Here is a 17,205-nt window from a genome sequence, read left to right as displayed (position 1 = left end):
TCTGTCTCTGGTGAATCCTCTCACCCTCCACGTCTCTGGCCTGTACCCCAGTTCTGTATGCACAAATAAATAAATCTTTAAAAAAAAAAATGTTGGCTACCAGAGACTAGGGTAAGGAAGATGTGGAGCGTCAGATAGCCATGGAGCTCCAGAGAAAAATAACCAGTAATTTGTGTATTTCTCTTGATAAATAGATTTATTATAATAAATTTATCATAAAGAATTTGGCTCGGTCAGTTATGGAAGCTGGTAGGTTCAAATATGTAGTATGGGCAGGCAGGTTGGAAACCTCAAAAAGTTGACTGTATCCATCCAGTACAAAGACTGTCTACTAAAGAATTTCTTTCTTATTTGAGGGAAGGTTGGTCTGTTGGTCTATTAAAACCTTCATTCTATTGAAACCTTCAACTGATTGGATGAGACCCACGCACATTATGAAAGGAACTCTGATTTAATCTGACAAAATGTTAATCTCATTCAATATATCCTCACAAAATACTCAGAAGAATGGTAGACCAGATATCTGGGCATCTTGGGATCCCATCAACTTAATACATAAAATTGACTGTCATAGGAGTTATTGATTCATGGGGAAAGAACTTCAGTGGGAGAAGATGAAGTTCTGGAAAGGGACAGTGATGGTGGTTGCACAACAATGTCAATTCCCTTAATGTCACTGGATTGTACACTAAAAATGGTTTATGTTTACAATGGTTAACGTGTTATGTTTTGTAAGTTTTACCACAATAAAGAAAAGAGGAACCTACTTGTTTCGATTAGGCTTGAATAGTGAAAGGCAAAAAAATGGCAGTACTGGGAACCAGGTCACCCAGAAGTTGATGTTGGGTTCTGGCTTTCAGATTCTCCATGCTGTGTGACCCTTCACCATGAATTTCTGGTTTAAGCAGACTCATGAAAATATTTGAGGGTAATCGTGGTATGAACGTCTCCTACTCAGTGTACTTTTTGAGTCTTTAAGGAAGTGGATATTCTCTATCTTGGTAATAAGAAATTTCTCTCCTTAAATCCTTTTGAGAGATATCCCAACTGCATTTATAATCTCTCCTAGAAGATGGCCCCCATGGCTCTGATTAATTAGCATAACTGAAAGAACAGTGCGCCTAGTTCTTGCTGATTAAATGAAGATATTTAATAAACCACTTAATTATTTTGGTCTTTAATTGTGGCGCTCCCTGGTGGTGCAGCAGGTAAACAGAGCATTGAGAAGCTAAAGCCACTTCACCATGAGTTCGATCCCCACCTGCCCTGGTGGTGACCACATGGTGCAGCAAACCTCTCCTGACCCGCTCGCTGCTCCCTTCAGCAGGGTACTCTATTGATCTGCCTGTTCTGCTCTACACTCTGTCTCTGGTGAAGCCTCTCACCCCCCTGCACCTCTAGCCTGTACCCCAGTTCTGTAAGAATAAATAAATCTTTAAAAAAGAAGAGGAAGAAGAATCTCAAGAGTTAACTGTATACTGTTTGCAGAATATTATTTAATTTGTGGTATGGGAGGAGGGATAGTAAACAACAAGCTCTTCTTAATAGAATGATAGCTAGCCTTTCTTTTGAAGGATTTTTCATCTAGTTGGAGAGGTAGAATGATATAAATGAAGTTGGAAATCAATACAGAACACTTGTAAAAGTTTATAAAATGAGAAGGAAAAAATTGGGGGTAGCAATTCTGCCTATAGGTATTAGGTGGAAAGGATTTAAAAACAAATGAGTTGGAATTCAGGAAGTACTGGATTTGTAGGATTCATCACCAGGTCCTAGACTGTTCAGTGAGCTGGCTGTAAATGTTGACCCCAGGAAGAAGGGTGATTAAAGTCTCCAGGGTCTCATGGGTGAAGAGTGGAGGTATATATTGAAGTCTGAGAGATCGTAGGACTTTCCTAAAAAAAAAAATGTAATTCTTTCTGCTGGCCTGTGCATATCTGTGTATTTTAATAGTCACATGTATCATTCTAAGACACTTCTCAAGACAACCCACAAAATATTAGTGTTCACAGGAAATGTGCTATGTCCATTTCATCAAGAAGTACTTAATCCAGTAGAATATCAGTGGCATATGAAATAACTAAGTCACTGTGAGGAATAATAAGGTGTCCTAGTCGTCCTGATATCATTTTAGTATATTAATTCATTGTTAAAAACAGTTTCTTGACAATCTATTTATGTGAAAGTAATCAGGATGAATTCAGAAATGCATCCGGTTTTGTTCTTGGCACTCAGTCAAGGGAGGCAGGATGAGCTTGGGTGATAAGTAGCACTGATACATTCATGGGAAGTAACACTGACTTGTTACAAGCTGATCTTACTAGCATTTATTTGCTATATGATGAAATGGTGTTGCCCTTCTGTGAATTGTGTCACAGAGAAAAGTTTTAAATGACTGCAAAACTATTTCCAGTTGGGTCTCAGATAACCTAAAGCGAAAAAAGGGAATATGGAAGACATAGAGAGGTGGAAGGGAATGGAATCTTATTAGACGTTCAAAATTGATGATGTCCCTAGTTTAGGATTCCTAGATACTTTGTTTATTGAATAGTTTCTAATCTTCTTTTTTAAGTAATCCTTTATTTGTGTTTAATTCACGGAGTAGATTAAAGCAAATTTATGATATCATAGCATTTACCCATACCTACTGGTAGATAATAATAATAATTTTTCAAAAAAAAAGAAAAATGTGCAGGGCCTCCCTGGTGGCACAAGGGGTTAAAGTGCAGCACTATGAAGCTATCCACAGCCATTGCAGCATGAGTTCTATCCCTGACCAGGAGGTGACTCACATGGTACAGAAGACCTGTACTGTTTCTCCCACTTTCCCCTCAGCTATTTCAGTCAATCTGCCTGTTCTGCTCCCCACTCTGTCTCTGGTGAATCCTCTTATACACACAACCTGTTCCTCTGGCCTGTATTCCAGTTCCCAGTTCTTATATGCATTAAGTCAATAAAACTTATTTAAAAAAAAAAACGTGTATTGCAGTGAGACACATCTGGTTAGAAGGTGATAGGGAAATAGGTAAGAAGTCTATCAATGTTCTGTGCAGGTCTATTAATGGGGGAACCCAGAGAAGGTTTATTGTGATCTAAGTCAATCATGTATACATGATTCAGCAAGTCAGTTATGCTGAATATTATTCCCAACGATATTCATAGCTACCATTTATTAAGTTTGCATTATATTTCAAGTACAAACAACATTTTCATCTAACATCTTATTTGACTCCCTATAGAAACAACCTCAACATTTTCAAGTGTTCACTATAATGTCCTAGTTTATAGACAAAGTAATTCCCTGAGATTATAGACCAAGAAACTTCAAAGGAAAGATTTGAAAATAGGTCTGTCTAGCTCCAACATGCTCTCTGATGCTATATTATATTGCTACTATATAAAATGGACTCTAATTAAATTCTGAAATCACCTAGGACATCACAGCTGGAGATAGGAGTTATATGCGATTAGCCCCCAAATTTCTAAGTTTCTATTACTAATTTAAAAAGCGCAAATTAAAAAGAAAAGTGGGAGACCTATGAAAGACACTGTATAGGAGAGATAATCTACTACACTTACATTTTACACTAGATATGAGCACTGGAATAAAATACTGTGTTCTAAATGTAAACTTTTTCACAGTTTAGTGTGACCTCCATTTGCACTGTGAGTATAAACTTTTGCAAAGTGAGTACAAAAGTCTCTCCTCTGATGTATGTGGAAAGTAAGTTTTCCCTTTCATTAATTACTTAGTGTAATATCCTGAAATACTATCGGAATCTCCACTTTCCCCACCTGCCACAGACATAACCCAAGAATTTGCGTCAGCCAACTTCCCAGTATGAAGCAAAGCCTCTCCTTCTTCCTACCAATGGTTGAGTCACTCCTCTGTGATAGCTGTAACTATTTAAGTGCTCGAGCAGGAGTTCACACAGTTTTACTTTATAGAAGTCCGTGACTGTTACACTCGCTCATCCTGGAATGAATTTGGAGATGACTTTTGATGACCTCAGGAGCAATACTATGAAGGATCAACCTGGTAAGAAGCCAAGTGGAGGGAAAATTAAAGATAGTAGGGGTGGATGAACATATACAGGGACAGAATCTTAAGATTGCCTTAAAAATAAACTGAATATAGTAGAAAACTAGCATGAGCAAGACTAGGATATATTATGAAATTAATCAAGTTCACTTAAAAGGAAAACAAATCAGGTGCAATGATGATGATGATGATGATGATGAATGAATGAATGAACTAACTCGGTGTGAATGGATGATGATAACTTTTACTGAGTTTTTTATGTTATACTCTTGGACTTTCTCTTTATATGCATTATCTCTCTGAATCTTTACACTTCTATATAGGAATATTATTAATTCCCCTTTACAGAGGATCATGAGGATAGACTAACTTATCTAATAATCTCATGCAGTTAGTAAGTGGTCAAGCTAGGACTGGATCACAAACTCCCGGTTACCTAAATCCAATCCATCAGAAACTTTGGAAGATAGTGAATTCACCTATGGTATACAATGATAATTTGTATAAATGTTCTAGAGGCATTGCAAAAAATAAAATGAATATAGTTTATTAAATACTGTTTGATATGGTTTAGCATAAATTATGTTTTATTGTATACCACATTTTAAAAAATTCAGTCTATACTTGATATATACAGTAAGTTAAACTTCTTAAGGATAAGTTAATTTATAATCCCAACTTCCAAGAAAATTTGACTTTACTGCATTTTATTTTACATCCATTCTGAGAGAAAGAAACAAAGTACAAGAAAGGGAAGTTATACAAATATTTTCAGGGATCCAGATAAAGAAATTCCAGGTCATGTTTCTATAAACAAGATAGAAATTTCTCTCAATAGGGAAAATAAGTATGTGTGTGGAATGATTTAACATATGAGCTGATGAACTTTTAATAACTAGGTATGAAGCCAGTAATGGTGCAGACAGACCTACACATTAACAATAGTCATTTGCTTATTCATTCATTCATTCAATTCATTCATGTAGTAAATACTGAGTGCCTGACTCACTACATTTATGAAATTATTTCTCTCACAACCTGCTTACATCAGTCACCAATTCCAAAATGATCCAATTGAGCTTTGATTAGAAAATAACTAATGAGATCAGGGGTTGGATTAATTACAAAATACACTGTGCTTTCCTGCACAGGTGTGAATGCTGTGATTTTCTTCTTAAAGTTCAGGACTTTCATCATTTTAGAGTGAAGGACATACTTGATCTCCTATAATATGGAATGAATACTAACACCAGAGAAATGTTGGTAGAAAGATTTAGATAGATACTTGCCCCTGAGTTCAGAATTAAGCAATTATTTGCAAGAGACACAACCACCTCCTACTTCTGCTTTGACAATTTGTTATACACGTTCTAGGGACTCAATGAGGATGAAACCAGTGATTGTCGTGTTTCTTCCTGCCAAAATTTCTATTTGGTTGGTGTCATCTGGAAAGTCTGAAAGAAGTGCTCTTGATACATGAGAACCCTGTGAATATACTTCACCACTGATCAATATGGATCATTACATTTTCATAATGGAAATTTTGTAATAGAGTTAGTGACAATTAAATAGATGACTTATTAGTGTCTTAAAGCTGTATACTCCCAGGCAAATCACTGAAACTTTCAGTTTCTTTATTTGCACATAAAATATATTATCAGTGCCTTCTTTACCTAATTTACAAGTTTAGGAGTTCAGATACAATATGTTCCTACTTTTAAAGGAATGTCTGTGTTTTTTTTCAGTGGTAGAACACGTAAGTAGATATCATACCCTTGTGAGTTACATGATAGCTTTTATACCAATGGTAAATTTTTCTCTATAACAACAGATGGTATGAGCATAGGACATGATGCTAATATGAACCAAATGATTAGTGAGGTTTCATTCCTATTTTTCTTTGACCAATAGCCCCTTTTCCAAAGCATAATTTTAGTAAAATAAAAATTGAATCGTACAAAATTATGTTGTAATTTTTGGAGGTACTGTCAGTTGGTTAGCTGACTAAAACATCATTGATTTGATGTCTGACATTTGTTTATGGTATGCCACTTATAAAACACATTGCATCTGTTTGTGTGTTCGCATGCATATGCGCCATCCATGTTAAAACATCATAGTCTCTGCACTATGGATGAAGTTGATTCCACCCAGTTGGACTAAGAATTTCTTGAAGGGTAAACAAAGGACAAACTTTAGAATCAGATCTTTATTGAATCCTGGCTCCAAAATTGTATCAGTTGTATGACCTTGGGTAGATGGCTGAAATGCTTTTAGCTGTCCAGATTTTTCATTTGCAAATGTGAATAATGAATTATTTGCTGAGCCAAGGGGAGAACAAGAGGTGAGGAGAATAAAGCATCAGGTATAGTCAGACCCAAAGTGTTGTTGGGTCCCTGCCTTGATCTTTCTGATCATTCTGATTCTCTCCCTGGCTCTAGGTGTTCGGCGCCTCTCTTCCCGGTGGTTCCCTGCTGCTGTGACACTTGGGGTCCTGTGCGTGGGGCTGCTGGTGGCCATCATAATGCTGACGGTGCAATGTGAGTGTTGAAAGGGAGGCGAAGGAGAAAAGAACTTTATTATCACAGGTTATAAATTGGTTTCATAGTAATCACAACTAGCCTTGAGGGAGACACATTTTAGGCAAACTGTTTGTAGAGTGAGTGGGCAGATGGGCTGCATCCGGCTCCTGCCTCAGAGTGACGCAGGACATGTAGATTGTTGGTCGGCTGTAGATTGTTGGTCGGCTTCTGCTTGTTTTCAAAACATCACGGATACAGCCTGTTTAAATCCTATGATGATGAGAAAGAAAGTAATTTGAGGTTAATTGTCCATAGATAACCTGAGAAATAGAGGGAAAAAAAAGAAATATCACTTAATCCTTGTTCAGTTTTATTTTTTTTTATATTTTTTTACAATTTTATTTTTGTGTGGAAGAACTGGGGTGTCCGTCAAAGGTGTAGGGGGTGAGAGGATTCACCAGAAACAGAGTGGGCAGCAGAACAGGCAGAGTGACTGAAATACACTGCTGAGGGGAGCAGTGGGCACGTCAGGAGATACAATTGACCCTTAACATTTTTGTTCTGCTACTCCATGTGGGTCAGCTCCCTGGCTGGGGATGGAACTCATGCCAAGGGGCTTCGGCTAGGGCTGGCTTCTTTGTGCTGTGCTTTAACCCATTGCACCACCAGGGAGGGCCCCCTTCTTTGTTCTTATCCCTCCCCACTCTGGAAGCTTCAATTTTTATTTACTGTTTAAGGTCAGAAACTATTTATTTATTTATTTAGAATCTAAAGACTTAGGATCTTCTAATGCATTGGCTCAGGGGTGGTGACTGAAGTTTCCTCTAAGGCGTCAACCACTTTACAACATGGAATCTGACCTTGGAGCCATGGGGTAAACTTTCTACTGAAAAAACAAACTTCTAGAATTGAGACATTTGACCCTTAACATTTTTGTTCTGCTTGATTTCACAACTTTTATTTCATTTCCACCATTCCTCAAATGTGCTGTGGCCAAAAAAAGAAATTAAAAAAAAAAATCAGGCTCTTGTGACACAGCATCTTAAAATAATTTTGGAGGAGGGTGTCTTGAAAAGGGGGTGAGTGTCACAGTGGTTAAATACATTAGAATGTCTGGAAGGGTAGCTACATGCCCAGGAAATGAGGTGGGGGAGTCAATCATTAATGGCAATTCCTTCCTGTGGTTGCTCAACTGGTTGGCCTCTTACTAAATCAGTTGCCTACATTTCATTTATGCCACTGATAGACCACTTATGTTTTGATTACTTTTAACCTTCAACAACAAGTAAAGTCTTGATCATATTTTTTCAATCACAAGAGTCTGTGATTGTCCCTGACATTTACAAAAATTGCAGGAATATCAATTAACTTTCAAATCCATAATTTCTGAGTAAAGAGGTCATTTTCAGTAACTTATCAAGTGGGATTGTTTGATTCAGTTCTTGATTTGCTCAAAACTCAGTGGAGGAATTTAGCTGAAAATAGAGTTTCAATTCAACTGTTTTAGTTTCCCAGGTGTCTGAACTTTTGAAGCAACAACAAGCAAATATTACTCACCAGGAAAATATACTGGAGGGACAGATCTTAGCACGGCAGCAGGTGGAAAAAACTTCCCAAGAATCACAAAGGGAACTCAAGGAAATGATAGAAACCCTTGCTCAGAAGCTAGATGAGCAATCCAAAAACCAAACGGAACTCCAGCAACAGAACTTGAACCTCCAAGAAGCCTTGAAGAAAGCAGCAAACTTTTCAGGTATGGTGGGCAGGGAGAGGTGTGAACAAACTGAAACTCAGATAATTAAATGGTAATAACTGCAATTATGTAGTTTTGTATGACATCTGACAGTTTGTAAAGCCTTTGAATATTTATTTCTTCAAATTTCCAAAATAAGTCAAAATATTCAGACAAATGAATCATTTGCAAGTGTGAAAAAAATATGTATTTAATCTCTTTAAAAAGGAAGAAATCCTGGAAGTAAAAGAATGTACCACTACAAAGAAGGCTTATTAGGAAAAGGCTAATATATCAAGAACAGGAATGTTTATATAAGCAGACATAGCTGCCTACCAACCAGTGGTTTATTTCCCAGGCAGGCTGTATGACATTTGATTTGTCAGTTGTAAGGAATTAAAGCTATGCAGGTACCATTTAGAAACATCTCCTAGAGCTGCCAGACAACGAAAACTAATCAAAAAGAATAAATGATGTCTTTTGCTGGCAGATATACTCGGCACTATGTCCCAGTCATTTACAGATCAGATAAAGACCAATTAGCAGAGATACCAAAAAGAATATGGCTTTTATCCAGCAGGTTGGAGGAGATTTCCAAAAACATCAATGATAAATCACCAAATGGAAAACTATGCAGTTTTTCTCAAGTCTGAGACAAGTTTTATCTTTGTGGCCCCCAGTATGTAGAGGAAGAGGAGGAGATTCTGGAAAGTTATTCAGTGGGTTTAGCTGAGGTCAACCAGCTAGAATTGTGCAGCTTCTTCCAGGCTATAGACTGAGTCTTTAGTGCCAGAATTAGTGACAGTTTTCGCCCCGTATGTACAAAGTTATCATCCAAGTAACTTGTTAGAAATGACAGGTTCAAGGCCTACCCCCAAATTCTGTAACATAATGTCTTGAGGCATAAAATGTATCCCCAGATGACACCAATTTAGAAGATAGAGTAGTAGAACAATTTAGTGATTAAACACACTCACAGCTCCTTGAGTTTTGCCGAGGCTCAAATTCCCATCTCTCTGTCAAATGAAGAAAATGAATGGAACCTCTCCCATAGCACTGCTACAAGAGTTAAATTAGTTAATAGATGCAACTGCCATCAGTTTTGGCATACAATGATATTTGTGTTTGTGAAATTAAGAAAAATAGTTCAAAGATGCTTTAAAGGGTGGTTTGAAATTTGCTGCTCATTGTCACTCTTTGACAAACCTACCTAGAGTGTCCCAGAAAATCAACCTATATATTTTGTTTAGCATAATATGATGGGATTAGACAAATTAAGCCATGAGAAGCTTGTATTTATTGCTTGCACCATGATTTTTGGGTATGTTTTCTCTCATTCTCTTCTCTCTTTCATAGTTCCATATCCTCCCAGTTTCTCTTTTCTGATAAGGTCTGCTCATACCTGATTATGTGGCTGTATGCCATAATGAAAGTTGAAATTAGAATGTTGCCTTTCTCAATGATTTTATTGTTTGTTTAATCTTTTGGTCACAGTGTAGACCACAGGGGCTGTGTTGTTTCTCATTAAAGAGATTCCAAATGTTACTAACACAGAAAGTTGAAGGAGAGGGGAGGAAGAGGAGGAGGAGAGAATATCTACAAGCACATAGACATTGACATATTTTGGCTATCATCTGAATTTTATGTTGAGTTTTTGAGCTGGGAATTTTGTGCTGAAAATGTTTCCCTATTTCCTGAAATTAAGATGTTTACTTTGTATCAATATTCATTGCTCCCTAGAGTAGTTCTGCCCAAAAGAAGTATAGTGTGTACCACATGTAACGTTAAATTTTCTAATGACCACATTTAAAAAATGAGAGAGAACCTGACGAAATTAATTTTGGAATTTTACTTAAACCAATATTTTTGAAGTCATGTTTCAGCACAAACCAACATAAAAATTGTGAATGAGACATTTTACATCCTTTTCATATTAAATTTTTGAAATCAAATGTATATTTTACACTTAGAAATTTTATACTTACAGCACATCTTAATGCAGATTAGCCACACTTCAAGTACCTGAGAGTACATCTAATTACTATTGATGTATCAAACAGCACATGTCTAGAAGCAGGAGGCCCAGAGTTTAAACTAAATTGCATTACTCAAAGAGCTGACTTTTAAAATACACAAGCATGTCTTTTAAATCGAATAGCTATTAAATAGCTATCCTCCCAACTCTCCATTATAATAAAAGTAACATTGCAAAATAGATCAGGTTTGTGCCCTCCCTGGTGGCACAACAGTTAATGTGCAGCGCAGCAGGTTAAAGCACAGCACTACTGAAAAAGCTTCAACCACTTCAGTGAGAGTTCAATCCCCAGTCAGAGGTGACCCACATGGCACAGCAGACCTCTCTTGTCTCTCCGGCTTCCCCCCTCAGCAGTGCACTTCAGCAATCTGCCTGTTCTGCTGCCCACTCTGTCTCTGGTGAAGCCTCTCACTGCCTCGGCATCTTTGGCTTATACTGCAGTGCTGTATGCACAAATAAATAAATATTTTTAAAAAAATAGATCAGTTTTTAAAATGGTATCCCAACCAAATCTTGCTTTTTAATTTAGCTTACCAAAACTCAGAATGCTTTATTGTTTTTTCTTCAAAAACTGGGGAAATGCAAGCTTGAGTTTACTGAGGTACTTGTAGCTTCTGAGTATAATCCTAATTGGGAAATGTTGGTATGATGCAACTGTCCTAGAGGGAGAATTGTAGAATGGTTTGATTCAGTTATAACTCGCTGATTAGATCTATTCCTCTTCTAGCTCCTTGTCCTCAAGACTGGCTCTGGCATGAAGAAAACTGTTACTTGTTTTCCTCTGGGCCATTTAATTGGGAAAAAAGCCAGGAGAATTGCTTGGCCCTGGATGCCCAGTTGCTGAAAATTAGTAGCACAGATGATCTGGTGAGTTTTTGTGGATGAGCATTGGCTGAAGACGGGCTTAGAGGGACATAAATCAGGATTAAGCCCTGGGTGGTGGCTTTCATGGGAAAGTCGGGGTCCCAGATTCAGCCTCGCCTGCCACTCATTTCACGCAGAACTTGAGGTGGACAGCTGTGTAGTAGTATGAGCTGTCAGTAAACAGGTCTGCAAAACCATAGAGGGGATGTCGGAGGTCTCCTTTGGTTCTTTAGTTCTGTGAATCTAAACTAAAATAACCATGCTGAGTGCAGTATGAACTCAGAAAGCTCGCTCCCCGCAGGGATTCATCCAGCAAGCAAGTGCTCACTCCAGCTTCCCATTCTGGATGGGCTTGTCTCTGAGGAAGCCACACTACTCCTGGATGTGGGAGGACGGTTCTCCTTTGAAGCCCCACTTGTAAGTTCTCCATTTCGCTGAATCCACAAGAGAAATGACTGCTGAATTTCATATGCTGTCCGCTGATGCCTCTTTTGCTTGGGGGCATTTCCCAAACTCCTGCTCCACCCCTCTCACCTGGAGTACTCCATTTAAGTACTCCAATCTGCTATTTAAGTACTCCAATCATCTGTATTTGCCTTCTCACCTTCCATACGGATTTAAAGCTTTAAGCTGGGCTATATTCCTGACACCAGGTGGCGACAAATCTCTGTTTTCCCTTCCGTTTCTGCAGGTTTCGAATCCAGGGAGCTGTCTCCCAGATGTATCTCTCTGGCACCTGTGCCTATATGCAGAGGGGAGCTGTCTTTGCTGACAACTGCATTTTAGCTGCTTTCAGTATATGTCAGAAGAAGGCCAACCTATTGAGAGCATGGTGAATTTGAGGAACAGAAGACAAGCAGCAAATAGACTTTGAATGATCTTCTAGAATATAAGCTGTTTTGGTCACTGAGGTGCAAACCACAAGAGCCCTGGGAAGCGCCTGGGTTTAGGGCTGCAGCCTCAGCTATCTGACACCTTAGAGCAAACATTTTGATTCCATTTGTGTTTGTATTTCACCTGCTCTACCCCAAGCCAGAAGGCAAAAAGGGAAGCAACCCTGAGCAGCTGTGCACAGGAGAAAGACCGGAAGCCAAGGGTCGAGGAATCATGTCCTCAGTATCGCAACTCACTCCTGAGGTGTTTCTCCACCTACCACCAGATTCCACCATTTACACACACACACACACACCTTCCTCTCAGATGTTGGGGAGAATATCCCAGCAGCAGTTAGAAATTTTATGATCTTTTCTGTGAACTAGTTCACAATTCACAATCAGCTCCTGAATCAGGTAGTATTTCTTCAACTTTTCTCTACCAAAGGTCACCTTCATAGCTGTAAGCCTTTGTAGTTTTAATCCTTCAGAACAATATTCGAATTATAAGTTGATGGCCCAATAACAGAATTTTCCCCCTAAAGTGCCTACCTTTTTGGGTGGTGACCTCTTCTTAAGAGCTGTGCTACCCACAAAGGCAGAAGCAGGCAGGAATTTGACAAAGACACTTCTAGAGCGCGCTGAGCGGGTGTGCAAGCACTGTGAATACAGACAGACAGACTTCACTTAACCCTTTGTATTTTCAGCATTTCTCTTCACTTTTTACCTCCTTTAAAGGCTACAATTAAGATTGTAATAATCTTAATGAGAGAGCAAGCAAGACCTGTCTCAACCTCAGGAAGACAAGAGACAGTTTCTTTTATAAATAACTTTAGTAAGATTCAATTGACTTACAACAAACACAATCTATTTGAAATACACTATCAATAAGCTTTCACGTATGTGAACATGTCTCGTTGACATCATTACCACAATCAAGGCAGTGAACACATCTGCCACCCCCCAAAGATTCATTCCACACAGCCACTCATTTATGCTGGCTTTGTCCTTCGTCGTGTTTTATATGAATGGAATCATGCCACGTGCCTTTGTAAGAAATCTGACTTCTTTCATTTAGCACCATTATTTTAAGAGTCATTCATCTTCTTGTTTGTGTCAGCTTTTCATTCTTTTAAAATGTTGAGTATTATTTTCTTATATGGATGCATCTCATGTTATCCATTTACCTGTAGATGTCATTTGAGTTGTTTTTAGTTTTGAATCTTACAAATAAAGCTGCTATGAACATTCACATCCAAATCTTTGCATGATTATTGGATTTCACTTCTTTTGGGAAAATCTTAGAAGTGGAATGCCTCCCTCATTTAGTAGGCCTATCTTTAACTATTTAAGATACTGCCTACTTTTCCAAAGCTGGACCACTTTTTAAAAAATATTTATTTTGTTTATGCATCCAAGCACTGGCGTATAGGCCAGAAGCGGGGGTCAGGGGTGAGAGGATTCATCAGAGACAGAGTGGGGAGCAGAACAGGCAGATCTACTGAAATACACTGCTGAGGGGAGCAGCAGACAGGCCAGGAGAGGTCTGCTGCAGCATGTGGGTCACCTCCCTGGCTGGGGATTGAATTCATGCTGCAATTGTTGCTAAGTGCTGAGACTTAGCACCTTGCACCATCAGAGAGGCCCCTAACAGAGATTATTTTATAATTGGCTACTTAAATTTCCCTTTCTTTTGGAGATGTCAATATCTCTGAACAAAGTGTGAAAGAATCCTGGAGGAACAAGTGCAGTCCAAGACAAGAAGGTGGGTTTCTTACTTCTGTGTCTGGTTAGTTTCTATTTTTGAAATGATGACAGAGCTATCTTCTTTAGCCAAGCTGACAGTGCCTATGAGTCACTGTCTGTCCGCTTGCTATTTCTGTCTCTATTTCTTACAGACAATGTGTATTGTCTCCCTAGACCTCAAATTCAGAGGCAGTTGTTCTAATCTGATTTATCCTGGGGATATTTATCTCTCTTAGTTAACTTACTGCTTCTTGATCCCAGTATCTGAAATGTCCCTCTCCTTATTATTGTTTAAATCAAGGTTACAACTGCAGCTTGTGGCCTGCTGTCTATAGACATATATTCTGTGAACTGATGAGCTTTTACATTTATTAAAATGTTATTTTTAAAACTATGAGCAGAATAAATAAATAAATAAATATATACAGCAGAGACTATAAGTGACTATAAGTGTCTAAAATATCTCTCTCTCACAAAATGTTTTACTGACTTTTGATGTAAGTAGCTTATTGGTTATGCACTCATTTCTTTATGAGAAATGAACATGATAATTTAGTAGAAATACAATTTGAACCATGTGAGTTTACACCTCAGTGTTTCACTATGCCTGTTATCAAATTACTTAAGCACTAGAAACCTTGATTTCCTCACCTGAGAGGCAGGAAGACCAAGAGGAACTATCTCTTGGATACCTGAGGTTTAGTGCAATAACGTCTGTACAATATATTGCAGAATACCTAGGATTTGTTAAGAGTTCAGGAAATGTTAGCTATTTATACTATTAGTTGATATTTTCTATCTTTATAGGGTTGTACATATATTTCTGTTTTTACAATAGGTTTTAAGTTTTACAGACTATTGATCAAATAACTGATAGGCATTCTTAATTAAATTGTGCTTGTAAACACCCAGAACCCTCCTATTGTTATTGTTGAAAACACTGCTGCAGAGCACAGCCTGCCTTTCATTTATTTCCTTAACCAGAGTTAGCAGTGTTGGTCCTTCCTGGTGATGCAAGAGGTTAAGTCTTAGCACAATGGAGCTATCAGCAGCCACTGTTTCAGCATGCGTTTCATCCCCGGCCAGGTTGCTAACCCACGTGGCACAGCAGACCTCTCCTATCTTGCCCACTGCTCCCCCTCAGCAGTGTATGTCAGTAGATCAGCCTGTTCTGCTCCCCACTCTGTCTCTGCTGAATCGTCTCATCCCCTGCACCTCCAGCCTGTACCTCAGTTCTTGTATGCATAAATAAATGAATCTTTAAAAAAGAGAGAGAGAGTTAGCAGTGGTCAGTGATTCTTGAATTCCCGATAGACATTTTCCAAATAATGGCTCAGCAAGGCTCTCAGGTCAGTACGGACTGGATGGTGTCACATCAATGTATTTCAAACATTGCATTCCTTCAGAGAATTTCACAGACTCAGCTGTTTTAGCTCAGTAACCTGAGTGGAATGTGTATGCTTTAAATCTTTTCAAGTTTCAAAAGTTAGCAACTACAATGAGCAAATTTAAACACCCAATCTTCAGATCTTACTATCTCTCAATGTACACTCTTTGCATGAGCATTTACTTCCAAAATCCTCTCAGCCTCTGCTCCTCCACTGTCATTTAAATTGTGAGGGGAGGCATTAACTCTTGAAGAATGTCATGAACCAGAGCGTTAATTAACCACCAGTTTCCCTGGAGCAAATTGAGAAAGAGAACTACATGGTTCTAAGCATTTCTGTAAATTGAGAAACTCAGAATTTGAAACAGAAATAGTAACCAATTGACTTGTACCTGGATGGCAAGAATGTCTAAGTGGCTTTGAAAATTATTAAATTGGCCGTTGGCTAGAATGCATTTCAACTTAATGGTCCAGTTAGAATCACATTCCTGAGTTCTTCTTTCACTCCATTAAGAGTAGAGCTGATGGATAATGTGTATTCTACTTTTAGACGATAAACAATTCAATGCTAATATAAATAATTTAAGTTCAATTTAGCATTCTTGGAGACTGACAGCAAGAATCTATCTCAGTATATCAGTATATGCATAAATGTCAAAACACCTGCTTTCTAAGCTCTTTCCTGAGAAATGCTTATAGGCCACTGGCTTTTATTTGCTCAAAATAAAACCAAGCACTAATAAAAAAAATGAAAATGAAGTCCTCCCTGGTGGTGCAGCAGGTTAAAGCACAGCACTAAGAAGCCAAAGCCACTTCAGCATGAGTTCTATCCCCACCTGCCCCAGAGGTGACCCACATGGTGCAGCAGACCTCTCCTGACCTGCCTGCTGCTCCCTTCAGCAGTGTACTTCATCAATCTGCCTGTTCTGCTCCCCACTCTGTCTCTGGTGAATCCACACCTGCACCTCTGGCCTGTACCCCAGTTCTGTATGGATAAATAAATAAATCTTTTTTAAAAATGAAAATGAGCAGGCCCCTCCCTGGTGGCGCAGTGGGTTAAAGCATAGCACTGAGAAGCTAAAGCCACTTCCGCATGAGTTCGATTCCCACCTGCCCCGGAGGTGACCACCTGGCGTGGCAGACCTCTCCTGACCCGCCCGCTGCTCTCCTCAGCAGTGTACTTCATTGCTCTGCCTGTGCTGCTCCCTGCTCTGTCTCTGGTGAAGCCTCTCACTGCCCTTGAGCTTCTGGCCTGTACCCCAGCTCTATATGCACAAATAAATAAATCTTTAAAAAAAAATGAAAATGAGCAGCCTTGTAAAAGTCCTATGCCCATCTTATTCATCCTGTGTGTGATTATTGGATGAGAGAAGATGGCTAATAAAAATTAGATGCTATATATTTGTCAGTTTAATATAACATAATAGTGCCAGAATATTTGCTTTCTGCAAGTTACTCTAATTTACTTTGACAAAGTGACATAGATTCAAAATTTTGCTCACAGTTCATTCATTCACCCCTCTCTTGAGTCCCTTCTTTCCTTAGAGAGCGATGAATACATTTCAGCCTATTCTGAAAGTGCTCACAGTCTAAAGTAGAGGGGAAAAATACTTGAATACTTGAATAACCATATTTCTACATTCTCCCCATTCATTTACTATATGACTCTAGACGCTTGGAATTAGCAATGAAAATGACAAGTTATCTCCTTCCCAGAATTTATGAGATGATGGTAGAATAAAAAATTAAAACTAAAATAATCATATGCAGTAATTATTGAAGCCATTCACCACAGAAGACAATTCTTCATAGACACAGTTTTAAGAATGAAGACATAGAGATGCCCATAAGCAGAATGAAAGCCACATTTTTTTTTTTAACCAGGAGTGTGATCCAGCCTGCAGAAATTCTTCAGCTTTACTCACAAATGAAATGAAACAGATGAATTTCCCCTAACATGCTTGGAAATTCCTATTACTAAGCAGCAGGTGGCACCACCCTCACT

At 38.5% G+C, this 17,205-nt stretch overlaps 1 protein-coding gene across 1 annotated transcript; it reads left to right on the top strand.

The window, feature by feature from the left end:
• The first annotated feature begins 3,981 nt into the window (after window positions 1-3,981).
• OLR1 (oxidized low density lipoprotein (lectin-like) receptor 1) lies at window positions 3,982-12,041 on the top strand. Its single transcript, XM_004692593.2, has 6 exons — window positions 3,982-4,078; window positions 6,484-6,582; window positions 8,072-8,317; window positions 11,059-11,198; window positions 11,497-11,612; window positions 11,887-12,041. The coding sequence occupies exons 1-6, from the start codon at window positions 3,982-3,984 to the stop codon at window positions 12,029-12,031; spliced, it is 843 nt and encodes a 280-aa protein (XP_004692650.1). The 3' UTR covers window positions 12,032-12,041.
• Window positions 12,042-17,205: the final 5,164 nt, after the last annotated feature.

Source organism: Condylura cristata, unplaced genomic scaffold (assembly GCF_000260355.1).
Source record: "Condylura cristata isolate star-nosed mole 26May11 unplaced genomic scaffold, ConCri1.0 scaffold00034, whole genome shotgun sequence".
Taxonomy (NCBI): Eukaryota; Metazoa; Chordata; class Mammalia; order Eulipotyphla; family Talpidae; genus Condylura; species Condylura cristata.
This window is presented reverse-complemented; position numbering and strand designations above follow the sequence as displayed.